At 43.4% G+C, this 26713-nt stretch overlaps 2 protein-coding genes across 19 annotated transcripts in view; both read left to right on the top strand.

Moving 5' to 3' along the window:
• NPL (N-acetylneuraminate pyruvate lyase) overlaps window positions 1-12534 on the top strand; it is a 35382-nt gene extending 22848 nt beyond the window's left edge. For 8 of the 14 annotated variants that reach the window (XM_055815271.1, XM_055815267.1, XM_055815268.1 and 5 more), the window contains 11 exons: window positions 1365-1433; window positions 3049-3122; window positions 4237-4324; window positions 5461-5518; window positions 5609-5684; window positions 7021-7113; window positions 7927-8075; window positions 8263-8309; window positions 9116-9200; window positions 10456-10495; window positions 11875-12534. In XM_055815271.1, coding sequence (XP_055671246.1) covers window positions 1365-1433; window positions 3049-3122; window positions 4237-4324; window positions 5461-5518; window positions 5609-5684; window positions 7021-7113; window positions 7927-8075; window positions 8263-8309; window positions 9116-9200; window positions 10456-10495; window positions 11875-12026 — 931 coding nt within the window. In that variant the 3' untranslated portion in view covers window positions 12027-12534. The other 6 variants (XM_055815277.1, XM_055815276.1, XM_027778564.2 and 3 more) reach the window with 6 other exon arrangements.
• A 672-nt stretch (window positions 12535-13206) lies between these two features.
• Window positions 13207-26713, top strand: part of DHX9 (DExH-box helicase 9) — a 51660-nt gene continuing 38153 nt past the window's right edge. For 3 of the 5 annotated variants that reach the window (XM_055815382.1, XM_055815380.1, XM_055815384.1), the window contains exons 1-13: window positions 13207-13421; window positions 15079-15219; window positions 16516-16630; window positions 16896-17008; window positions 17380-17525; window positions 21291-21337; window positions 21997-22133; window positions 22758-22847; window positions 22943-23104; window positions 24465-24542; window positions 24865-25056; window positions 25567-25708; window positions 26204-26286. In XM_055815382.1, coding sequence (XP_055671357.1) covers window positions 13311-13421; window positions 15079-15219; window positions 16516-16630; window positions 16896-17008; window positions 17380-17525; window positions 21291-21337; window positions 21997-22133; window positions 22758-22847; window positions 22943-23104; window positions 24465-24542; window positions 24865-25056; window positions 25567-25708; window positions 26204-26286 — 1557 coding nt within the window. In that variant the 5' untranslated portion in view covers window positions 13207-13310. Of the gene's footprint in view, window positions 13492-15078; window positions 15220-16515; window positions 16631-16895; window positions 17009-17379; window positions 17526-19530; window positions 19655-21290; window positions 21338-21996; window positions 22134-22757; window positions 22848-22942; window positions 23105-24464; window positions 24543-24864; window positions 25057-25566; window positions 25709-26203; window positions 26287-26713 lie in introns of those variants that run through there. The other 2 variants (XM_027778569.2, XM_055815383.1) reach the window with 2 other exon arrangements.

Here is a 26713-nt window from a genome sequence, read left to right as displayed (position 1 = left end):
TCACTATGACTTGCCTGTTGAAATCCTTCTCATTCAAGGGCCCTTGAACTGCAGAAAACATGTTTTTTCTTTCTACTGCGTGGTGCAGCAGATGTCTCTCGAGCAGCAGCGGTACATGCGCTGCGCTGCAAGGGCAAGGTGGCGTGAGGAGAGCTGAGCCGCAGGCCTTCAGGTGGACACCCTTCCCGTTTGCAGCTAGCCTTCCTGCGTTTTTTCCAGCCAACAACAAAAAGATATCCCCTATTTTTTTCCAAGTGGCTTGTGCCTGGGCAGAAATCCCTGCTGAAATCCATAGAGCTATTAACCAGCCCCCCCTGGCTCTCCTGCAGATCTCCTGCAGGGCAGCCTGGCGTCTCCTCAGGTGTGCAGCCAGCTCTGTTTTACCTCTCCACCCTGTCGTGTAGTTATTCTTAAAAGTCAGTCAGTCTATCTATCTATCTATTTATTTATTTATTTAGCGATTAACCATCCGAACAAGCCTTGGCTTTCCAGCAGCAGCTGTGGGTTACGGGCAGGTTACGGGCGGCCCGGCATGGGAAGCCGGGGCGAGGGGTGAGGTGCGTTGCGGCGCGCTGAGGCGGGCTGCGTTCTCTGGAGAGCTGTCAGGTGATGGCGGCTTCCCCCGCCCTCGGGCCGGCGGCAGCCCGCCTCCTGCCGGCTCCGCGCCTTTCCGCCGCGCCGCCTGCACCTCAGCCGTGAGCGGCGCCCGCCGGAGCGCGGCCGGGGCAGCGGGTTGGGCCCGGAGGAGCCGCTGGCAGCCGGGGCAGCGCCCCCTCCCGCCGGGCCGGGCCGGGCCGAGGGCGGAGCGACGCGGCCGGCGGGGCCGCCCCGGAGGCGCTGCGGAGCTGGGCCGGCCGGCGGTCGGGCGAGGCGAGGCGAGGTGGGGGCAGGCCGGGGGGCCTCACCCCGCGTCCCCGGGGCCGGGGCGGGGCGGGCGGACCCCTGGCTGCGCCGGCTGCTGCCCGCAGGCGTGGCGGGGCGGCTGGGATCTGCTGGGGGTGGGGGTGAGGCGGCCTTTGGCCGGGGAGGGTTTGAGCTCGGTCCTCTGCAAAACGGTGCTCCCCTCCCGGCTGCCAGGCGTGACCGGGTGGGTGCAGAGCACCGCCGGCGTGTGGGTGAGGAAAGGTAAAACTGGGGGCATCTCTGCAGTGTAACTGCTGCTGGTGCTCCCAGCCCTGCCCTGTGTGGGGCTGGCCCCGGTAAACCGTTCCTTCAACACAGCGAAAAGACCGCTCTCTAACCAACATTAACGGCCTCCCACAGTCCACTTTTTCTGAACTTTGCCTCTCCAGTTTGGTCTTTAACACAAGTTGAGCATCTCTGAAATAAAAGATCATTATCAGTTTTATCTCTTTTCCAAACAGCTCAATGACACCCGGAAAGAAGCTGCAGGGTCTTGTAGCTGCTACAGTCACTCCAATGACTCCTGATGGGTGAGTTGTCGAAGTTGCACTGGTTACCGTCACTTTAGAACGCCTGTTTTCCTTTTCTCTTACTTGGGACTGATCAGTTTTGTTTCATTGTTGTGTGTTTTTTTGGTTTGTTTTTTTTGTTTTGTTTTTTTTTTTAAATCAGATCTCTGGTGTGATAAGGAAACTATTATGTTTGTCCCATAGGACTAGAGTGGGATCCCTTAGCCTTTGCATTGTCCTGTTGCCCAGCAAGTGCTATAGGTCTGGGTTTGGAGAGTTTGGATCAGTCTCACATCTCTCTTTCTGCTGCTTTTGTAGGTACAAATTAAGTCAGAGTAAGGAAAATCACAGTCCTAGTTAAATGAGAGTTCTTGGAAGCTAGAAAATAATTGTTAAAATTGGAAGGCCTTTTAGACTTTACCCTAGCTAACTCATGCATGGGTTCACGTGTATGTATATGTGTGTGGAATTAGTCTAAATCTGAAGAAGATGCTGCAAGGGCTGCACAGTGCTGAAAATAACATAGAATTGAAAGTTTAAATTCAGCCTTCCTCAAAATAGTGATGGTAAACAGATGTCCTTCCTGCCGCATTTTGATGTTGCAAGATGACAAAGTTGTTTGGAGTCAGCAAAGGACCCTGAGCTTCTCTGATGGGTGATGTTTAAAGATCTGTATGTGGTTTTTAGGGAGGTGGTGAAGATTTGCTTGTACAGTCCTCTGAAAGTGAGCCTTTGCTTTTAACAAGCCCTGTAAAGCATGGTTCTGTCTCAGGGAACTCAATTGCATTGCAGTCACTGCTTTGTTTCTTGCATTAAAGGAAACTTATTTCTGATTTAATTTTTTATTAGAACTCAAATTTTATTGCAACATGGTATTTGGAGAGTGACCTGGGCCCTCTGCCTGGAATGCACGGCCTTTGTAAGATATGTTCTGGGGAAGCAGCAATGAAATTTTGGGTGAAACCAGTGAACCCAGTCAAGGTACCAGAATTGACTGCCAGACTGTAGGGTTGGTCTGTATGTTCGACAAATGAGAACAACAAAATGAGAATTTTGTCTATCAGACACTGATAAACAAAATAAGTTTGTCTGGCTGAGAAGATAAATCTGGAATCCAGTTTCCCCTGTTTGTCAGGGAAGTTTGTTGCTTTCCTCATCCTTTAATGCAAGAGAGGTTAAAGTCACATCCAGCAGATGCCATTTCACCTTCTGTGTCCAGCAGTTACAAGTGTAGTTTAACTATTTGCCAGCACTTGCGCAAATAATCTTTGTGCTCTCAAGAGGACTTGTGTTTCCTTCAACAGTCAAAAAGGTTTGAGTGCCTTTTGTTCTCTCATATCTCCCTAAAAAAGTCCTTTGCTGTGAGGAGCCTGCAGTAATTAACAATTGAGATAAAAGGTTAGGACAGTGACCTACTTGTCAGGAAGAAGAGAAACTGGAAGAAAGAATTTCAGAACTGAGCTGTTTACCTGAAATGTTAAATACATGTTGAGGGTATCGTATCTTGGGGTAATCTGTGTGTGTACAAAGGCAAGGCTTCAAAAATGCATGTATTTTTGTTGTTGTTTCTTAATCTCCAAGTTTTAAGGTATCTGTGGGTGGAGCCTTACAGTTGCTCTGGTTCCTTTCATTTCAGACAAATTAACCTTTCGGTGATTCGTCAATATGTGGATTATCTGGTAGGGGAGCAGAATGTGAAGAACGTTTTTTGTAAGTGTTTTTTTTGACAGAAACTATGTTACAACCCTTTTGCCTGGATGGGAATACTGTGATATCTTACCTGGTAAGAGCTGTAGTGGGGAGGACTGTGAATGTGGGATCATCCTAGACGTTTATATTCACCAGTAGAGAGAGTGCAAGCAATACTTAAGGCATCTGCTTTTGCCCACACCCTATTTCTCTGTGGGATAAAATAAGTGTTGCTTTCATATGGTGATATTCCCAAAGATGAATGGATAACGCTGTGTTGGGAGAGAAGACTCAACCAAATGATTCTCCCCTTTGCTTGAGCAAGATACAATCATCTGATTAAAAAACATCAGCTTGGGAGGCCAGGAAATTAAATGGGCTCATCAAAGCCAAATAGGCTTCTTGAGGAGACCCATGGTGCAGAGTGATACTGAGGTGGCTGCTGCTCCCATCTCTCTGCTCTGCTCCTGTCCTGGGGACTACTGCAGGGACAACAGGGATGGCTGGATAGAGAATACAGTATCTGCTAAACCACTTCCGTTCACAGCCTGCCATAGTAAAGTAAGCTGAAAGTGATAAGATTGTGGTTCAAAGCTTCAGTGGAAAGACTGCCAAGATGCAGAGCAGAGGGTGGCGGTGACTTCAGCTATCCCAGTTTAATCTGTTGTTTGTGACTGAACATACTGATGTCTTGTTGTCATAAGCACCCCTGGAAAACAGAGACAGCAAATTTTGGGTCAGGCTGTTTCCTTGGGCTGGAGGATAGACAGTCACTGCCTGGCTCGCTGAGCAACCCCTTGTGCACCTTTCACAGCCTGCCTCACTGCTGGGAAAAGGAGGTAGTTAGTGTCTGCTGGGGAGGAGATGCTGTGGGGTAGTTACCCAGTTTCAGCAACTGATTCTGCCTCCTGCCTCCCAAAGCTGCCGGTTCTGAAACACCCAGGTTTTGAACACAAGCATTTAGTGATGATAACCCTGCAATCCCCATGCAGATGCTGGTGCAGGCCATTGCTGTCTTAAAATGAGTTTGGGGAAAAATATTTCTGTTTTATGTCAAAATCATCAGTTCTTATCTTTGATAAAACCAATGCATGTAGGCCAGGCCTCAGCAAGTGTGTGCGTTGTGTTGAAACAGTGAATGGCACAACAGGAGAAGGACTGTCCCTTAACATCCAGGAGAGGAAGCAGTTGGCAGAAGAATGGATACACCAAGGAAAAGACAAGTGAGTAGCTGAGAGGGAACAGGGGATTCACGATCTCGTGTTATGATATAGGCACACCTGATTGCAAAGTCAGATTTGCTGAAGACCTGCTTTTTGTTTTTTTTTTCTGAGTATTGTTGGGCTTTTCCCCCCAGCTCCTTTGTCATAGAAGTCTGTGTTTTTATCACTGTCAGTTAGCTGGTGTCCATTTCTGCTGCTTACAGAGCTTGTAAGAGTCCTTCTCTTTGGTACAGTGAAGGCTAGAGGGACCAAAAAGGGCTCAGAGGGAGAAAAAGGGCTGTGCCCGTTGCAATTGATTCTGGAGAAGAAATGGAAGTAAAGAGCAATCTGCCTATTAATGCCCTGTGAGCATTTCTGAACCTTTTCATATATTAAATGATTTGGTATGGGGGAAGCTGAGGTGTGCAGTGTTTAACTGCCTCCCTAAAGGTGGAAAACTAGTGCCAGAAGAAGGAATTCAACCTGGATCTGCAGCTGTGTATCCAAATTGCAGCTCCATTCTCCATCTCTTGTACCTGTTAACAGTCTTGTATTACTCACTGCTGCTGCCTTGTTAGTTGCTACGTCAGAGGATGTGAAGAGGAGGAGGTGTTTTGGGTGAGGAGAGTGAGCAGAAATAAACGGGTGTGAAGGCTCACAGTCTGTATGGATATAAAGGAGAAACACGGCAATGGGACTGACGGACTGGAACCTGAGAGATTCCCTTGGCAGGAACAGACAAAGGTGCTCTGTGAGGTTGAACTCTTCTGGCAGTTCTGCAGAGATGCAGGTTTAGAAAGCAAATATGTGCTTCAATATCCTTTCCTTTTCCCAGCTTCTCCTTAAATCCTTAATGTCTTAATATTAACTTCCTAATAAAATGCTAAGATTTGTCCCTCCTGACAACCTTGCAAAGATAACACCAAGGACTCACACGACTGATATTTGCAAATGTGTTTTCTTTTTTCCATCACCAGCTGCTTGGCAATGTCAGCATTTTTCCTGTGTGTCTGCTTGTCGCATCAACACAGGTTTTATCTAGCACAGTGAAGTTTTTTTTCTGTGGCTCCCTGGTGTGAAACGAGTCATTTTGACACACTGGTATTTTTCACCATCATTGAAACCTCCCCAAACCTTCTGAATTTGTTTTTGTGCAGATTGGATCATGTGATCATTCATGTGGGAGCACTGAGTCTGCCAGAATCCCAAGAGCTGGTGTGTATATATTATGATTTCTTTTCACTACGTGTGTAATAAATATAAAGATGATGTACCTTAAAGTACTTTCCATTCTCTCTTCCACAGGCAAGACACGCAGCAGCCATAGGTGCCAGTGGTATTGCTGTAATAGCCCCCTTCTTCTTCAGACCCGCAAACAAAGGTGAGTAGATGTGATTGCCAGACTTGCTGAGGCCTTTTATATTGCCCTCCAAGTCCTTTACCATAGATGAAGGATTAATGCCAGTTTTATATTGCGCTCCAAATCCTTTATCATAGATAAAGGATTAATGCCATCTTCGTTCTTGGGAAAATATTTTGGTGATGACATTTGTACACCTGCCATGTCTGTTGCCATGCAAAAGCAAAACCCAGAAGCAGCATTTTTTAAAGATGGTATCAGAATTCTCCCAGTAAGAAGTGGCAAGGATGTCTTTTGGGATGTATTTTCTTAGCCTCTTGTGCAAGGAGGAGTTGCTTATGGAAAGAGTAGTTAACCAGTCTGTCTTCTGAATAGATAGTACGGAGTTCACGCCTGATCTGGGCCATTCTAGGAAGCAGTTGGTTCCATGCTGATCCTTGCTGGACACTGACCAAGTTGATAAACTGCTGATACACAGATGTGCCTCTTGTTACTGAGGTGATCAGGTTTGGTTCTGTGCATATAAGATTTCCTCAGAACTTACACATTAAGTGTTTTGCTTTTAATATCATCAACATAACATAAAAGAACCACACGAAGTGGAGGGATATAACAGAAATGGTAAAAGTTGCCTGAATTAATTATGAATGGCAATGTTCATATGAAAGCACCAGAAGAAACCAGAGCGGATTGCAAGAATGGCCAGTATTGACAGCCAAGGATACAATCAGGGCAATCAAACTGGTCAGCACAAAGGAACAGCACAAAGATCAGCAGAAGACCTTGCTGATAGTAGTAGGATGGAAGCGAAGTTTCAGCACATTGTTTTTTTGCCATTCCTCTTCCTGCTGCGGTGATAAGAAGATTGCCCAAGATCTATGAAGGATGCAGTGTACAGGATTCTCAGGAAGAATGTCAACCATGATAACTCTTTGATTCCTAAAACTGTATGAAAAAGTTGGCCAAAATCCTGTTTGTCATCACCCTCAAGCAGGACCCCAAGGAAGGTGAATGTGAACTTAATCCCTTGTCCTCTGTGTTGCACACAAGTGATCCTGGTGAGACCACTTTGGCACACAGGCCTTGCATGTGTGAGAGCATGCATGAGTTACCTCGGTAAGAGGATGAGTGTGCATTACTGAAATTGGTTTCGTTTGAAATAAGTATCATCTTTGCCTTCCCTAAGGTCTTCCACTGGGTTTTGTTATTGTTGAATTTTTTATGATGTGTACTTGCTGTGTATGGTACACAAGCTGTAGATGGCTTCTCCACACACCCTGGCTGCTGTGAATCTGAACTGTCTTTCACTACAGGTAGTCTCCTTCCCTTATGGAGGTACTCGATTGTTTTCTTTCAGATGAACTGACTGCTTTCTTACAGAAGATTGCGTCTGAAGCCCCTGAGGTTCCATTTTATTACTATCACATTCCTTCTCTGACAGGTGTGAAGAGTAAGTACTGCTTAGTCAGCTCTTCTCAAGCATGTAGGCTCATAGCAACCTGAGTAATCCTGTGGCTGGTGTGATTAGTCTGCCAAACCAAACTAGGTATGTGGTCTCTGTTCCCATCACATGCCGGCCGTACTGGAAAGGCTCCTTTCTGAAAATGGGAGGTGATTCCAAGACTGGAAAATAAATTTAATTCCTCTTCATCAGAAGAAAAGTCATGGCTTGTGAGTGATGCACAACTGGGATGGAGGTGCTGACCATGGCTTTGCAATTAGTGTGGACCAGGATAGGATATTGCTTTGGATACTCATAGTTGAATCCTGATTTTTTTGCAAGATAGCAGCCACCATCTCTCTTGGTGTGCACTGACTGCGTAGTCATGTTTGCTAGTAAATTACGTGTGAAACCACAATGCTTCTCAAGTCTTACTATTTAGCAGAGGAATGAGAAATAGAATACAGATCTTTGGTTATTTGCTCTAGACAGCAGGTTATGTGGTGCTTCTGGACGTATGAATGTATATTTATTCTTAAATATGTTGTTGACAGTTCATTCCTAATCTGTTATCCAGGGGTTTTCCGTTCTGATCTGGTAAAAGGAATGCTTCAGAGGGGGTGGAAAAATATCTTCTGTGTAACTCTGGGAAATAATTACACTGAAGTTGTCTTACTCTTTGTTTTAGAACTATATAGTTTACTAGGCTTAGGCCAAAAGCGAACAACTTGTGAACTAGTAAGTCTCCCTCATGGGGACAAGGCAGGGAAATCTCCCAGAACAGGGGTGCGTTTCTTCATATGAGATTGCTGTTCTACACAGTTCGCGTTGAAGAGTTGCTGGATGGCATAAAAGAGCAGATCCCCACCTTCCAGGGAGTGAAGTTCAGCGACACGGACCTCTTGGACCTTGCACAGTGTATAAACAAGAATGAGAGAGAGCAGTTTGCATTCCTGTATGGGGTGGATGAGGTGAGAGGCTCCTCTTAAAAATAGTTCCTTCTAAGGCGTTCTCTTGCTTCAGCCTTGGGGAAAAAAATAACCTTGGACATTTGGTGCCGGGTAGTTTTGCTGCTTGACCTCCCACCACCCCTTTTTTTTTTCTTTATTTTGTTACATGAAGTAATTTTTTTTTTCTTCCCCCCCTACCCCAAACTAGCAACTGTTGAGTGCACTGGCAATAGGGGCAAACGGAGCAGTTGGAAGGTCAGTATGGCTTGGACTCCTTCCCCTCAACACACACACTGTATTGTTGTATCTTCCGCTACCTACACAGAATTTCTCTAACAATCTTCTGTCAACGCTGTGGAGAATTTTGCAGGGTAGGGCTGTACAGTAGCAAGCAGACAGATAAGCTAGCTCTGGTGCTAGTGGTGGGACAGTCATATAACCTGGGATCTTGGATTATGTTCGTTGGGGTGATTATTGCTGCAGCCTGTAAGCCAACGCAAAGGTTTCAACATATTTCTTTAACCTCACAGCAACTTTGTGAAGTAGAGAATCGCTTTTATATTCATTATATGGGTAAGGAACCAAAGCCCATAGAGACTAAAATTATTAGTTTGCATGTGAAGTCTATGAGGAAGAGTGCTCCACTGAGTTTAATTTCTGATTTGCATTTCTGCCCCTCATACCAGACTGCTTAGATGAGTTACTGTTGATATCTGTGTTCTTGTCTAGATGATCCATTAAATGAACAAGAAATTGGTAAATTAAGCAACTGACTTTCCATATTGCCTAATTGTGTCTTTTGATTTTTAATTGTGAAAAGTGGTTCTATTTGGAAAGAACTAGGAAGAGGAATCTGCTCTCTAAACTCCTCCATAGGGCTCAGCATACATCAGATGCTTGACAGTATAAACCACACATAGTTTGCATGAATCTCTATCGTAATAATGGCATTCTTATAATGTCATCAGCAAAAGTGTGTGGCTCCTTCTTTTGTTTCAGTGGTTCTGAGCTCCTCCTCTGCATGTACCGATTCTGGTTTTGGTTTGGGTTTTTTTTGGCAGTACGTACAACTATTTGGGCCGAAAAACCAATCTGATGTTGCAAGCCTTTGCAAAGCCAGACCTTGCATTAGCACGGAAGTATCAGGTACAGTATTTTCACTGTCCCTACTGGGAGCAGCCTTCTTTCTCCTGTAGCTTTACTGGGGCTGTTCTCCAGGTGGTTTTGTCATCCATACCCTAAGGTAGCTTTATTAAAGCAAACTTCCTTCAGCTCCAGCCCCTCTGCCTGTTACTCGTCTCTCCTCATCTTTTTGAGCGGTCCATACTAACTTTAACCAAGATCTGCCTTGCTTATCCTTCAACTCTCTAATCTCATCTCATGATTTGGAGACTGAAGCATCTCTTTTAGAAGGAAAGGCTGGGAGAGCTGGGCCTGTTTAGCCTGGAGAAGACTGAGGGGATCTTACTAATGTACACCGACATCTTAAGGGGGAGCATCAAGAGGATCAGGCCAGGCTCTTTTCAGTAGTACCCAGCGACAGGACAGGGGGCAACTGGCACAGACTGAAACACAAGGAGTTCCATCTGAATAGGAGGAAAAAAATCTTTACTTTGATGTGACAGAGCGCTGGAACGGGCTGCTCAGAGAGATTGTGGAGTCTCCTGCTCTGGAGACACTCAAAACCTGCCTGCAGACTGCTCTAGGAGACCCTGCTTTAGCAGAGGGTTGGACCAGATGATCTTCAGAGGTCCCTTCCAACACCAACCATTCTGTGATTCTGTGATCTATGCAAAGTGAGCGATGGCCTGGCCTTTTTCCTTGAACAAGCCCTCAATGGCTAGGCCCCTTGACAAGGAATATTCTGGGGATACCTGACATGATACAGGGCAGAAAGGTGTCCCAAATGAGCTCTGCCTTGACCCCCTTGGTCTTGGCAGCTTGAAGATTTGTGAGAGCAATCAGTGTACAATCTATACTCAACGTTTTTGTGGGACATTTGAGGTATCCTACTTTTGCCTTAAAATAGAAGTGACTGCAGGTTGAAAGTCTCAAAGACATCTGAGAGATTATCTGCTCTGGGAAATCTCTTCACTAGACAGTGGATATTCATATTTGTAAACCTTTAGAGCCCAGTATGAGACTTACCAGTGTTCTGACTGCTTGCAGCAAGGGATGGCTTGAACAGGAGTGACAGACTGAGAAGGAGTGATCGTTTTATTGTATCCCTCCCTCCCTCCACTATTCCAAAGGAATTCAATTAGTATTTCCCATAGACTGGTGGCCAAAGGCTTTTCTCAAAGCTGTGCAACATTGTATAAGATGTAAATATCATAATAGCTTTAGATGTTTTTACATCTTAAAATTTGAAGGAGTTAATAAACTACTGTGTCTTTTCTAGTTTCTCACTGGGGAATTTCTCAACTTTGTCATCAAACTAGGTAAGTCCTGCACTGCTCGTCCACCTCATTATATCTAAAAATGCCGATTTGGTGCTCCCAAAACTCTCATGTTGCTGTACCCTGAGAACTTCCTTCCCAGAAGATTTTGCAGTAAGAAAATGCTGCATCTGCTGTTTCCCAAGTTAGTAGCAGCTGGGAGCTCAACAAAGGGAGCTGACCAAGCACCCCTGACAGATTCCACTCTCACTTCCTTCCTTCTATGAAGTCTCACAGCTTTAAAGCTGTGGGTCTGTGATTTATCCTTTTTCTTGTCCTGACTCTTTTGATGGGTTGTTTCTTCTTCATTCAGTCTCCAAAAGCTCATTTCTAGCTCTGTTTCTAGAGTAATTTTTCCGAAATGGTGGTGCTCCGGTAGGAAAACAGATCTGACACTTGTCTCTCCTGCCTTGTAAGAGTAACACTGTTCAAGCCTGTACAAAACCAAAGCATTTTAAAATGGAATGATTTTTAGGAACAAACCCAATTTTTAATATAAAAAACAATTAAAACCAACCAAGACAGAATAGTGTAGGGAGACAGAATCGGACGTTTCATGGTTTTCACTTAATGAAGAGAGCTGTTCACTGTGGTTTTGCTGTACATGGGCAAGCCCCAATGAATCTGGCGGAGCTGCAGTGCTTGGTTGTGTTTCTTGGGTTAAAAGTCAGAGGAAATGCTTCATTATTTAGCCTTATAAAGAGGCAAAATGCCAGAGGTACATAAGGGGACTGGAGCTATGAACAGAGAGGCCTCCATAAGTTTCCTGTGTTGGTTTAAGCTGGCACCCCATGTCATTGTCACGTGCCAGCAGGATGTTACTACTCCCAGGGCTTGCCTTTACGTGAGCCTGCATCAGGGGGTACCTCCAAGGCTGCAGACATCGGGGTGCTGTGGAGACAAATTGGCTGGGCTAGCTCAGCCTACCAGTGAAGGGGAGTTGGAAGTGGCCTGATTTTTGCTTGTTTTGCGTATGGAGAACTTGCACCATCTTTTCAATTGTCAGGGCTGTGTGTGGCAGTAGATTTTGGCAAGGAGAACGGAACACGTGTACAGCCCTGATTATCTGTAAAACTGACACAGTAGTTTTTGAAGTGCGTAGGAATATACTCTGCTTGGTATCTTTAGGAGGGAAACAATAATGGTATAATAGATATACAAATGTAATAACTAGGCATTAACTTTTACTGTAATGTCTTTCCTGTCTGCAAGCACAATCATTTCTTCTTAGTTACACTGTTGTCATTTCCATGAAGTGCTTAGACCCTGCTTTATGCCAGATTACACAGGAATGTGTATGCTGCTGCTTTTTGACACCTGTCTAGAGACTGCTTTAAGCAAAATGATCTGTAAATGTTCTGATTTTGCTTTTGTCCACCCAGGTTTTGGTGTTGCACAGACTAAAGCTGTAATGACTTTTGTTTCTGGCATTCCCATGGGACCTCCACGGCTTCCACTTGTTGATGCCTCTGAGGAGTTCATCATCAAGGCCAAAGCCAAGCTGGATAGCATTATGTGGCCTGATGGCAATTGATGTTCTGGAAGTGGAGGCTCCTTTTCTGAGTTGGACTGTCACATGGCACGTTCCCCATGCGATGGGCTGCAATTTCTTTCAGGGAATTGGCAATGTGCCTGAGCCCTTTCCCGTTAGGACTGGCTCTGTTGGTGCACATCTAGCCACCTTTTTGCACAACTGTTCCCCTGGAGCTCTGCACATTGCAGGACTAGGTGGTTTCTTTTAATAAAAAATAAGCAAATTTTCCCCAATTGGAGGATACTGACTCCTTTTGTCTAGAAAGAAGGAAGATCTGTCTCCAGCCTCCCTACAGCTAGATTATGTCTTGTCCAAGGGAGACGTTCATGAGCACTACACTGAGTGTTTAAACCACGGAGTGACACCGCCTGGTTGTTCGTACCGCTATCCCACTGTCTGTGAGAATCACTGGGACACTTGACTGTGCATGTAAAATCCTGCTGTTGCCTTACCGTGTTTATACACCTTTACTTGATGCAAAATTAAAAGCAACCTTTTGCAACAGAAAGCTTTTGGCTGTCTGATAAGCAGATGGTTTTGCTTACATGTCTTTCCTCTGTGTCTTCCTGTAGATGTCTTTTTCCTTACACCAAAACCAAAGGCACGACTGAGCTGTACGTCACAGGCACGACCTGTACATGACGGAAAGTCACCTGCTGTCAGATGGAAAGGTGCTCTTTTGTACCCGGAGCTGAACCTCTCTCCACCAGCTCGAGCTTTTACTGTCTGATCGTGCGGGCAGGTGACAGATGTGAGGTGCTGGGCCTTGCTCCTGCGTGCGAACACCAGGACAGGGCACGGGTGGAAAAGGGGAGAGAGGGCGGTAAATGCGGAGATGTGAGGGCGTGAAAAACTGCGATCTTCCTCTGGCTGTATAACCACCGAGCCTGGCATACCCAGGAAAAAAGGGGTCCTTTTTTATCCCCCGCCGTGCATTTGGTAAACCCTGAGGGAAGCTTATTTTTGCCGGCGTAGGGTAAGGGAGTGCGTGGGCACGGCGCTGCCAGCGGCTCACGGGTCCCGGCGCCTGCGGACGGGCTGAGCCTTGCCAAAGCCTCAGCTGCTTTGCTCCGAGGCCGGGCGCGCTCGGCGGCACTGCGGAGGGCGAGCGCGGCCCTACCGGCTCCCGGCCCGCCCCGCCCCGCCGCGGCCGCCGTCGCCGCGCATGTGCGGCCGGCGCTGTGAGGCGCGGGCGGGCGGTGCTGCCCGCCGCTGGGCCGGCGCTGTGAGGCGCGGGCGGGCCGCGGCTCGGCCGGTGCTGCCCCCGCCCCGCCGGCCGGAGCCATGGGGGACGTGAAGAACTACCTGTACGCCTGGTGTGGGAGGAGGCGGGTGACGCCGGCCTACGAGATCCGCGCCGGCGGCGGCCGCAGCCGCCAGACCTTCCAGTGCGAGGTGCGGGCCCTGCCTGCCGCCCGGGAGGGGCGGGCCGGGCTCCGGCGGGAGGGTGCGGGGCTGGCGTGAGGTAAACTCGGGGGGCTGTGAGAGTACAGCACCTGGCACCGCGCTCTTACGGTGAAAAGGAACGGATTTTCCTAAGGGCGTTCGCACGGCGTGTGCCACCCTGCTCGCAGCGACAAGCGCCGCCGCGGGCTGTGTCACCCCGGTGGGGAGCGTCGGGCCGGCTGAGCCTGAGCTGGGGTGTGTTGGGAAACCCCTGTCGGCCGGGCCGCGGGGCAGGCGCTGCCGGGGGGCGGCTGCGGCGGCAGGAGCGGGGCCGGGCCGGGCTCGGCGGAGCTGGCAGTCACGGCAGGCCGGGCGCTCAGCGGGCTCGCTCGCCATGCCGCGGGTTGGCACGAAACGCCTTGAATCTGCCATTCTGCCATTCTTCCCCCGTTTATCTTCCGCACCTGTTACACAGCTGAGAAGTGCGATGATGGTAAACCAGTTTTAATGATGGTAAACCAGTTTGAAAGGTGTTGGGACTGAGCTGGGGCACGGCTTGGTTGAAATGGTGGTATGGACAGCTACGTTGTTCTCGGTTTTGTGTGTTGCTGCCCTGTGAGCATCCATACCAACAAGAGATGAAAGGACCGGTCTTGCTGAAACATTTGTTTTTGCTGATTTGCACGGTCTGGTGGGATGGTTGTGGATCCAGTGAGGTTACTGTTTTGTTGGTGATACCATTGTCCTGGTAGATTGATAGTCTGCTGGGAGCAGAAGCTTATCGTTTGGAAGCTGTTAAGCAAAATACTAGTGAAATGTGGTGTTTGATGAGAAAATGGGTATCGGCTACCAGTGGATTCAACACTGCCTTTGTTCTTCAGTTTGGTATTGGGGGTGTACAAAACTGGTTGGGACTAGCTGGAATGTTATATGCAAGTCTGTTAACTTCCCCCCCCCCCCCCCCCCCAATACAGACTAACTGTAGTAAAGAGCTGTTCATGTGGTCAGCAGTGGAAATCAGAAATGTGTAAGCAGTCTGCGCAAGTGAAACTGAAATGGAGTTGCTGACTGTAAATGTAAAAGAAGGACAATAACCTTTAAGATGAGGGGCAGTCAGTGGTTGCAGAAAAGCAGGTGTAAAATACCTGGTTAGTCTAAATTTTGAATAAACTGCCTGTGATCAGGTTTTGCAGCAGCCTGTCAGGCATGCTAGTGGGATATGAAATTGCTGCTCTGAAGCTTGTCTCTATGAAATATATTGCACGGTGCTAGCTGTAATAACGTGGAGCTACAGCAGAGGACACGCAAGCTCACTCCTGCCCTTGTTGTCTGAGGGTTTGGGATTAGGGTTGTGGAAAGTGAACCTGCACAGTTTGCTGCTCTGTGTTGCCAGGATCCCTTCCTGCACTGGTTCGTATTCTTCAGTGAGGTTTTGGGAGACCCTCATGCTCTCTGAGAAAGGACTGTGGGTGTTTCCTTCAATAGGTATAAAGTATACATTCACAACCTACAGAAATATATAGATGTGTAATAGTGTGTAACAACACTTAGTAATAATATTTCTGCTGTACTTATTAACAACTGAAATTTGGTGTTTCAGTCAGTTTTACTGGTTTTCAAGACCCTTTCACTTGTACGTGCTACAGATGTGTGTTTTTATTTGCAGGTTCGAGTGGAAGGCTTTAACTATGTTGGCATGGGTAATTCCACTAACAAGAAAGATGCGCAGAGCAACGCTGCTCGAGACTTCATCAATTACTTAGTTCGGGTGAATGAGATGAAGAGAGACGAAATTCCTGCGTTTGGAGTAAGCTGCTTTTTCTCCTTACCAAAGACTAATCTTTGATTGCAGTGCTGTGCGTCCAGTTGCATTTCATCCCTGGAGTTCAGTCTGGCACCCATGTGCAGTGAAGAAGACTGAATGTGTGGAACGTCTGCTCGCAGTGCTGGAAGGCTGGATGGAATACACGCAGTGAATGTTGTAGGGTGATCTAGTAAAAACAGCTGCATGTTGGTCTGCATAACTGATGAGGTTGGAAAGAATTCAGAGAGGCTGTAAGGTGCAGCCTGATGTGAAAAGTGCTGAATACTCACACCTAACACTGGAATTGTTTTAAATGCATGTTATGATATATTATACCATGTACATAAAAAAAACCCCAAAAACACAACAGTAAAAAGATCACAGATACCTCAACCCGAACATTCAAAACTTGGCACTTCTTAAACTGTAAATGCTTTCTGCCTTAACTCCTCATGTGTGTAACAGGATCACTGCTTTTTATGATGTTTTATGAACCATGCAAGTACCAGCAGTGACTATCACAAAAGCTGAGCAGGAGGGCAACTCTGTCTTTACAACAATTTTAGAGAACACTAAATAAAGCACAAAGCTACATGTTATACATTGGGATGGAAGAATCTTTTTCTACTGCCTTATCAAGGATTTATCTGCATAAGAGACATAGTTTGATTGGTGGAAGCAGTGTCCCTGCCTTGGTAGCCTAGGTGAAGCCCTATGATGACAGAAACTATATTGTTTCTGGTGTAGCAGTTAGTTTCATGGCAATGCAGCGTGCTGCACGGCTGGGTTCTAAACACAGACAGCATGTTCTGGGTCCTGAATAAAGCAGCGGTGGTGTGATCAGTTAGCTGAATGTACATATCTCAAAATGGGAAGAATTCAAAATGTAATGGTTAACTGTAATTTTGTCATTTCCTAAGGATACTAATGTTTTCTTACGGGGTTTTTCTTATGTGTTCATGAAGTACTTTTGAGTTCCCTTGGATCTACAATATGAAATACATCTGTTATTTTTCCCTGGATGCTGGAACAGTCAATTTTATAACTGTTGAACTTCAGTAAGTCAGGGCTACTTGTTGGTTGGAAATCTTTTTACAGAACACCCACAAAAAGCCAAATATTCAAGCAATTGCATTTCTTTCAGTTTTTAGAAGGGTGTTACTATTGGGTGTTACTGCTACGGGTAACTGTTATGTGATGTTGCATGAGCTATTCAAACTGCCTGAGTTTTCTAGCTAAATAGTAAAAAGACTTACTCTGTACAAATATGCTGAGGTTTTCCTTCATTCTCTTTCTTAGCCAGCTGTAGGTGATACGCCCAGTGGAGGATCTGAAGCAGCTAGAGATGTTACTGGTTCCAGTCCTACTTTGGGTGGACCTCTTCCTCCACATTTGATTATAGAGGCTGAAATAGGTAAGATTGTGAAAACTGTAATTTACATGTACATAGATGGAATATATGCATATATAGCTTTAGGTGGGTTCTTATCTCCCTAATAGCGTAATTTTGCAGACAGAAGACAGTTAGAAGTCATTGTGGTTTTGAAGCAGAGATGTGAATGACTGCATGAGGTATGAGGGACTGGTCGTGTCCTATCGAGATGGCCAGGCAGTACCTCTCTATTGCTAAAAACATGTTTTGGGAGAGTTACTTTGTTTTTGTTTTTTCCATGTGGTAGGCAATGGCTTAGGTACAACACCTGGAAACAGTGGCAATCTTGGAGGTCAGTGGGATCGAGGTGCGAATTTGAAAGACTATTATTCAAGGAAAGAGGAACAAGAAGTGCAGGCAGTAAGTCATTCTATGGAATTCTCCTTTAGTTCTTAGGTATCTTTCAGTCCCTTTGATTTATTAGCATTTATAATCAAGCTTTCTGTTTTCATTTGATGTTTTGCTGTTGGTTTTAACTTAAGCTTCAGATTACTTGCTGATTTTCAACAAAAGTAACTTGTTTAAGCTAGGAACAAAATAAATCACTCAGGATGCTGTGAATTGTTCATATAGACATTTTGTTGTGAAAATAAGGAAATAATGAGAACTTTCTAGCATATTCTGGAATGTCTTAATTTAGAGCATCTAGACAAGTTATTTTAAGACTTGTAAGAATTTTTAAAACTGAAATCTGTTAGAAACTAGTAAATGGTATTGTTTTTAAATATTAGTCCTCAGAGTCAGAAGTGGACTTAAATGCTGATCTTCATGGGAGTTGGACCTTGGAAAATGCCAAGGCACGTCTGAACCAGTTTTTCCAAAAGGAGAAGATTCAGGAAGAATATAAATACACTGAAGTGGGGCCTGATCACAACAGGTTTGTTAGTCACCTTTTAGTCACATTCTGCGTATGAAGCGTTAGAAATATTTTTTGGTGACAGTGGCTAATCATGTTTGTTTGCAGTGCTCCGTAGTGCTGTTTGAGAAAGCAGTGTTCTTTACCAGGACCAACAACATCCCTAAATCTTGAAATGGGTGTGCTGAACGCTGGTGTCAAGATCTGAGCGACTGAAGAAGTTTCTGTCTGATGATTTTCATGGATGTGCAGCTTTTAAAATGATTGCTATGCTCTAGCTAACTTTGAGGTGTCAGTTTGAATGGAAGAGCTCTTAATTGCTTGCAGTAATTGTTTGTATGGCTGTAGTTGTCTTTGTACATTTTGAGTTAATCTTAAATATGCTTATATTTGCATATGTAGAAAGGTACTTTTAGGACATTAAATTTATATTTTTTATTTACAATTAACTTTTTTGGCAGCAGAATCTTCTACTGGAAAAAATAGTTTGGCAGAATTCTCCCAGAGGAGTTTTTGAGGGTCTTAAATTTCAGTTGAAACCAGCTGGATATTACTCTTCTGACTTTCTGCCCATTCCATCAGAAAATTTGCATGTGCTTCTCCCAAATGAAAATAATGCATAATAGATTGTGCATAAAGAATTTATGTTTTGTTATGATTTTTTTTTTTTTTACCTCTGTTTGGAATACTCTTTACAAGTCATCAAAACTTTATGACATTGTATTATTTCTTGTGAAATATAATTACATTTTGTGGTCAGAAATGTTGGCTTCTGCTGCTGGATTCTTGTAGCTGAGGTTGGGGTTGGGGTTTTTTTTTGTATTCTAGAAACTTGTGTTCTATGAGAGTTACTGTTTTTAGAAAGACAAGTGACTTTTCTTATTACAGTCTTCCATGAGAATCTTACTCACAGGACTTCTGGTATTCTTTTGTTGTTGAGCTTTACAAGCATTTAGAACAGCTAAAATATGTGTACTGGTGTCAGAAAGTTCCAAATTAAAACCTATCTTCAATTCAGTTTATCTCCATTTATGTTCTCAAGCAAGGATGTTTCTTTCCCTTAAATGAGTGACATAAAAAATCAGTACGGTACTAGGAATTTTAAATAAGCTTGTTGCAGGTGTTGTTCTTCAGCACGTCTTTTATTCTGTAACTTGCAGATTATTTGTGCAGCTGATTTTGTTATGCCTTCTGCAGGTAAAAGCATTAAATCCCATTTTTTATTTTAAATGTATATAATCTTGAGCAGAATGGAGTGACCACAGATGACAGTATGTTTCTCAGCCTGCTTACCATTCTTCTGGAGAGCATTTCAGGGTTTCCTATTTACTATATCCAAGACAGCTTGTGAATTGCCCTGGATGGAATGGCAGAAGGGGGAACTATCTGCTTGAATGGATTGTATAGGCATGACAATTCTGATGTGTTCTAGTGATCATTGAGAGAGGGCAAACTATTTGATTTAATCCTTTTGGTATGTGTAATAGGAGAGGAGTAATTTCAGATGGCTTTGGAGGTTTGAGGACAGTAATATAGTTTACTTGGTTTTTTGTTAAGGAGTATGAGTTGCCTTATATCTTACCAATCTGATTATTTTTTTTAAATACCAGTCTTTATACCAGAAATATCAGCCTTGCTCTCAGAGGTTTTTAAAGGAGAAATGTATTTTTGTTGTCAATTAATCATAGTCATTTGATACAAGAATTTAATAATAGCTGGAAAATTTGGGTTTGGAAACTTTGTTTTAATTATGACAGGAGGGTATAAATCATAAATGTAAACATAGCTCTCCTAATACACAAAGTATGAACTAAAAATTAAGGGATGGGATGTGGCTTTTCTCTTTTGGGATTCCATTGGTAGTGTGGGATACCTTTGCCTCCTTGTGTTCCTGCTGAAGGTGGTAGCAGTGGGTGATGCTAAAGATCTGTGCGTTCACACACAGGCTACTGAGGCTGTACTAAAGAATCACACGGGATTTTGCTGCGAACTGATTTCTGATGTTGCTGTTGTCCCCTTAGGTGGAGGAGAATGAGATTGAATGCTGACTATAGGCCTGGCTGAGAAACATACTGTCTTCGGTGCCTTAGTTGGCTGTTGTGTCCCTGAAAGCCAGTGGCCTTTGACCCATGAAGCCACTGTGCCTGAAGGTCAGTTCACTGATAGTACAGGAAGGAGTTCTAGGTGAAACTTAAATTGCTCACTTAACCTTTTGTTGTTTGTTTGTTTACAGTGAGAAATGAAGGACACAGATGCAAGGCTCAGCCTGCAGCTGTGGAAGTACCAAGGCATAGTTTTCAAAGAGGATCTCAGTCTGATAAAGCCCAGTCATACATCTTGAATCACATTTGCCAGTTTAAATCCTGTCTTACCAGAATTTGGCTTTAATTTTTAATCTGTGCAAATACAGGCTTAGGTTTCTGATTGTTAAAGACATGGATCTTGGTTTCCATCCTCCTCTGTTGACATATAGCTTTCTCATTTATTTTTAAACCTAAACTGATATACCAGTTGACTTCTAATGGGTTACATGCCTACTAGACAAACTATTACATCCGCTGTGCGGAGTTACTTTTGACTGTATGCTCTGTCCAGAGTATGGGAATAAGAGCTTAATAAAAATTCAAGTATACTGTCTCCTTCTGTACAGATATGTGCACTGGTCTTTGGCAGACTGATCTGGTTGAGTTTTGTCTGTGCTCTGACCTGACCAAATGTGTGGCAAAACCCAGGGTGGCTGTATGTAAAGTGTTGCATCTGAGTTAATAAACCCAGGCTACTAGTGGGTTATGTTAATATAATGTGGGATACAGTTAATGGTACAGTGGGATGCATGTTAATATTGCAGTAACATGGTATCTGCTTTATAATTTTTGCCCTAAACTTTTAGGCAGCTCAGAGCATACTTCCTAATAATGTAGCTTTAAATTTCAATGCTGGCACTGAATGGTGGCATTTGCTGGACTCTTCTTAACAGATCTACTGGTTCTATTGATGGCAAGTCTATTAACCTACTAACTTGGGATTAAAGGGACTAAAAGCAGTAATATTTTACCTTGGTGTCGTGGTTTAACCCCAGCCAGCAGCTAAGTACCACACAGCCAGTCGCTCACTCCCCGCTCCGCCTCTGCCTCAAGAGGGATGGGGAGGAGATTATGCAAAAAGGTAAAATTCAAAGCTTGAGACAAGAACAGTTTAATACTTGACAGAAAATAATAATAATGAATAGGAGAGACAAGGGGAGAGGAATAAAATTCCAAGAGAAGGGAAAAAAAACCCAAATAATGCACAATACAATTGCGTACCACCTGCTGATCAATGCCCAGCCAGTCCTTGAGCAGTGACTGGCAGGTCCCAGCAAACTCCCCCCAATTTCTATACTGAATATGATTTTCTGTGGTATGGAACACCCCTTTGGCTAGTTTGGGTCAGCCATCCTGGCCGTGTTCTCTCCTAATTTCTTGTGCCCCTCCAGCCCTCTCACTGGCAGGGCCTGAGAAACTGAAAAGTCCTTGACTTAGTATAAAAATGACCCACAAGAACTACAACATCAGTGTGCTATCAGCATTGGTCTCACACCACATCCAAAACACAGCACTGCACCAGCTAACTGAGAAGAAAAATTAACTCTATCCCAGCAGAAAACAGGAGCTTGGCCCTTGTTAAGAGTTTCTGACTGAGGACATAGATATCTTTGCCTAGAGAAACTGGAAAGAGTGGATATTTTTGCGGTGTCAGTATCAGCTATTGGTAATCATACCTTTGTGTCCTTTCTTTCTCTTACAGGAGCTTTATTGCAGAAATGAACATTTATGTGAAGCAGCTGGGCCGAAGTACGTGTTCCTATTTAATTTTTTATTTTAACAAGAGATGGATGTTGGTGTAGAGGAATAGATTGTACTTGTGGGTATAGACTTTTATAATGTGTTCGAGCCACTTCTGGAGGTGAAGGTTCATGTTTGTTTCCTGATGTGGAATCTTTTTTCTGTGTGCTGTGCCTGTTGCAGTCTACTGCTTGTGCATTACGTGCTTCCACTCATGTCTCGGCACAAAGAAACGCTTGTGAGACATGGTAGCTTTTGGTTTTCTTAATTACTTTTCTTCACATATCTGAGAAACGCAGGTGTCTCATATGTTTCCAGGCAATGGGCGTGCTGTCCATACCTCATTATGTAGAGCTTGCTGTGAAATTTGTACAGTGTTGCTGGGTGGTACAAGATAATCATACTACTTAGACACTGAATGCAGAAAAAACTTTTCAGGAGTTCCCCAGGAAGTCAGTAAGTAACATTACACAGCTAGTGTGCATCTGTTGATGGAGGAGCCTGGTTCAATTTTATGTTGAAACTCTGAATTTACCAAGATTTGAAACTTTCCATGAAACCTAGCATGTGTGTACAATCAGAAAGCCCATTTGCCCATTTCAAAGTAGTATCTTCTGTGGAAGCTCTTTGGCTCATCAGCTACTACAGCTCTGACCTTTGTGCTGCAGGGATTTTCAGTCGTGAACATGGATCAAACAAAAAGCTGGCAGCACAGTCCTGTGCACTTTCCTTGGTTAGACAGCTCTACCATCTTGGTGTCATAGAACCTTATTCTGGACAGACAAAGAAAAAAAAAGGAGAATCGGTGAGTGTGGTAGAAGGGTCAGGAATTGTTGCTTTCATTTTAATAACACACAAGCACTTCTTGATAAAGATGAGTGAGTGAGAGTTTGCTCTTGATATTTAACAGCTTACAAGTTAATAGTTTTGATTCTTTAGACCAGCAGCTGTTTCTGTTCTGGTCAGTGGTGTGGATCAGAAATAGAGTTTCATGTGTATGTGAATGGAGCAGTAAACTAGTTTCACAACATATTAAATGAAATAGTATACAATGAAATAGTAAAACAAATGCTTTTTTCAGCATAAATTTTCTACAAGTGTAAAGATCTCTGTTTATGCTACATACAATTCTTATCTATTTGGTTTAATTCTCTGGCACTTCAGCATTTTTTTGGTATTTAGTTACAAGTTTGGGAATGTTTTCCTCTGAAATTAAACTTAGATACTTAAAAACATTCTGCAGATTCTTGGTGGATGAAAAGTCAGCAAAATGTTTCAAGAATGTGAATTTTGAACTGATGGTGCTCTTTGGCCTGGTTTCCCAAGGAAATATCTGATAGTTCAGTATACTCCCTAGTAGCCTGCAGTTCTGGCTTCCACTGTCTGTCTTTTTCTGTATATCAACATGTAATTTTTAAACATTTACTAGGTGGAACCATATGAGGTCATGCTGTCTTCTGACCTAGAAAATCAACTGCAAAAGACTGTACGGGAACTGTCGCTGGAGACTGTGCCTTTGGTGAGTGTGTGGTTCATATAATCCAGTGTTTAACATCAGGCCTGTTTGTTTAATGTATTTATCTTTCTTGGCCCACTTTACTTTTGGATTTATAGCCTGAGGATCCCAGTAATCCAGTTCTGATTAATGTTGGAAAGTTGGCACATTTTGAACCATCGCAGAGACAAAGTCATATGGGAGTTGTTCCGTGGTCACCACCTCATTCCAACTGGAACCCTTGGACCAGCTGCAATATTGATGAGGGTCCTCTGGCAAACGTAAGATAGCTTTAAAAATTGATTATTGTTTGTTTTCCCCATGCTTCTAGAACTTTTAAATGCTTTTTTCCCCCAGGATTTAAAGTTTGAGCTATTCCAAAGGAGAAAACAGTCCACTGATAAAATTTCTTCCCTTCTTGACCTGGAGGAAGGGAGTCTTTTCATTGGTAGGAGTTCTTTGTATTTACTTCATGTTTTATTAGGTTCTTGAGCAGCAGTGTCTTAGATGTCCCAGTTCTTTGCTTTGTTTCACTTTTTGCTTGCTATTGTGCAGCCCATACAAAGTTCTAATTGAAATTGCAAGGTAAGTGTATGGGCATGTAATTTATAATTCACTAGCCTCTCTTTCTCGTATTTCCATGCTAGGGCTTTCTTTTCTGGGAGGAGAAAGTACTGCAAGCCAGTGTCACTACCCAGTCGGCCTGCTTTCTTTTTTTGTCATTTCTTGTCCCATTTGACACAGAACAAATAAAAAACATCCATGTGGCATGATAAAATGAGGAAGAAGGGAACAAATAGTAGGCTTCCAAGCTCAGTGGTGTAATTTGGCCGCTGGTATAATATGATCAGAAAAAAACTCTCAGGGCAGGAACGTCAGTTTCCTATGACAGGGAACCAGAGTACTTATGACCAAAACAATAATTTAATAATAATCCTTTTGACTGCAGTTTTTTCCATAGATGACATTAAATTAACATGGATCATCATACATTGATTTAAAAAATATGGAACTGACATAAACTTGAGCATTGCTGCTTAAAACACCTAATGTATTTAGGGACATTGCAGATTGAATTGGCTTCAAATCTCACAATTTCTATGTACTAGTCATGGTGCAGCTAACTCATTTTCAGTAAAACCAATTAGCTGTTTGATAACAAATTTGAATATCTTTAGAATTTTTTCTTACTTGAAATACAGGAGTTGCCTGATAAATTTCCCTCTCTGCTCACTTTTTCCCTTTTCAGCTACCGTTCTGTGGGTGGTTATGTGCTTACATTATTTCATTCCTTACATTAAAAAATCCTGTCTGAATGATCATCTAAGTATCTCATTGGCTTACTGCTAAATGGAGTGTGTTTCTTGAGCAGTTAAAGTATTTAAATTCAGACCGTCATTCTTTTTCAGTGTTTTAGATCTTTCTGAGAAACTTTTGAGGATGGCCATTTAATTTTAACAAACTGGAATGAATGAAGTAAAATTGCTCATAGTTGTAACTCATTTCAGGGATTTATGTAGGAAATGATCCTTTACTGATATTTGGGATCGTTATGTTAGTGTGACTGATTTTTGTACTGGAGTTACGATACAGATAAGCAGAGGGGTCAAAAAGCCTCCAAATAATGTCTTGTGTTTACAGCTCAGTCCAGAGCAAATAAGCATGGATTTGAAAACTGATTTCTTGTACCGTTTGGAGCAGGATCAAGAATTACAAAGGGTAAGTGCTTCCTGTAACATGGTGTGCTTGTGGTAATCTTTTTATTTTCCAGAAGTGGTTGAACATAGTGTAATCAAAGTTGTGTAAGACTGGATTTCAGTAGTAATATGCACCAGGTTTTCAGAAGTGCTGGATGTTACGCTGGGATGGATGTGGGGATATGTCACGCTGTACAAGGAAAAACTACAAACTATGATTTGTTCTTGCACAGTTTTTCCTTTGTGTCAGCAAAACCTGTGTAGAAAGTGAGACGAAGTGTGGACATGGAGCCGAATAGGTTGATTTTTGGAGATTTTTGGAAATGTGCTGCGTTCTTTTCCAGATCCAAAAAGAGAGAGAGGCCTTACCTGTGAAGAATTTTGAAAGTGAAATTCTGGATGCAATCTGTCACAACTCTGTTGTTGTAATTCGTGGTGCCACTGGTTGTGGCAAAACCACACAAGTGCCACAGTACATCCTGGATGAATACATCAAAACCAACAGAGCTGCGGAGTGCAACGTAATAGTGACACAGGTGAGAAATACATTAAAAATGCAACCACTTAAATTTTGTGATCGGATACTGGAAAAAAATCAGATCTCTCAACACATCCTAATAGTTATCATTGCAGGACATTGTTCATAGAAGTATCTCCTTAGTGCTACGTGTAGGAGAAGCCTCAGCATCATGTGTATCTTCATTTGGAGTGTTACTCTTTCATGTATCTACGATTGGGATAATCTGGCTTGTACCTTGCCCAGGTGAAAACTTTCTGGCAGACTGAGGGAAAACGATTTGGCAAATGCCAGCTAGTAGTTCCTATGTATCCTTGTCTCTCTCCTCTGTGATTTTTTGTGCAGAATTAACCATTGTAGAAGGAAAAAAGCCTGCTGTTAGAGATACTACTGTTTAATGACTACTCTGTAAAGGAATCTTAGGACATGGCACCTATAACTTCTATAATTTACTTTCTTATTTCAGCTGTGTTCTGATAAACTTATAAAACCTCATCATTAAGTTAGGGAAAACTTTTTCATCCCTCAGCCTCGGAGGATTAGTGCTGTTTCTGTAGCAGAGCGTGTGTCATACGAGAGAGGAGAGCAACCTGGGCGAAGCTGTGGATACAGTGTGCGGTTTGAATCTGTGCTTCCTCGGCCGCATGCCAGTGTGATGTTCTGCACTGTAGGTCTGTATTGGTTTGTTTGTGTTTGGAGCTTGTTACTTATGGATCTGAATTCTTTCGAGTTAGCAACAAAAGCAGAGGGAGATTAAAATCTTTGGAAGGTCTGTTTGAAAGATTAAAGTTTTTTTTTTTTTGGATTCAAGAAGTTTGCTGATACGCTGTTGTGCAAAGAAAGATTGTTGTTCAGATGTATGATAATACAGGTCTAATACCACACAGAAATAATCTCTTGAAGAGATAAAATTGCTGTATATTGATTGTCTGTAGAAGACAGAAGGGGAAGCACTATCGGGTGGGAAAGAAGAAAGAGTCTCTCTAGTCATAATACTTTATACCCTCGCCATCACTTGTGAAATGGTGATTAGAGGTGGGGTTGTAAAAGGTGCTGGGCAGCCGGCGCACTTCTTGATTTTTAAACCGCTGCAACTGTTTGTGATGAAATGGTGGGGGGGAAGATTGAGCTGTTACATGAACATTTAACTACTATGTCTGTTTAAGGTGTTCTTCTGAGAAAGGTGGAGGCTGGGATCCGTGGCATTAGTCATGTTATTGTTGATGAGATCCATGAGAGAGACATTAATGTGAGTTAGCTGGTGGTTACAGTCCTATTTCTCTCTGTGCTTCTGTTGTGTTTAACTTTTGTGTGTGTTCTTGTGTAATAGCTAACATGAAAGGAAACTGTGTCTTACTAAATGCCATATATGTGAGTTTTCCATCTTTGATAAAATTTTCAGAAACTCTTAATTACTCCTTGCCTGGTTAGAAGAGCAAGGACCTGTGTGACCTTGCTGCCCTGTGTCTTTTTTCCTATTAGAATCTCCTTCTATCTCCTTGTTCTCTTTGGAAAATAGAACATTGTGGTACAAGCGCTTCTTGTCCAAATGTGGGAGCATGCTGAATGTTGCTTTTATTTTGGAGTGCTTTTTCTACTGACAATGATGTATTACTGTAACAGAACAGCAGTAGTATTTACAGAAGCTGCAGTCTTGAGAGTGATGCATTTAAATT

Source organism: Falco peregrinus, chromosome 10 (genome assembly GCF_023634155.1).
Source record: "Falco peregrinus isolate bFalPer1 chromosome 10, bFalPer1.pri, whole genome shotgun sequence".
Lineage (NCBI taxonomy): Eukaryota > Metazoa > Chordata > Aves > Falconiformes > Falconidae > Falco > Falco peregrinus.
The sequence above is the reverse complement of the archived record's forward strand: the minus strand, read 5'-3'. Positions and strand labels throughout refer to the sequence as shown.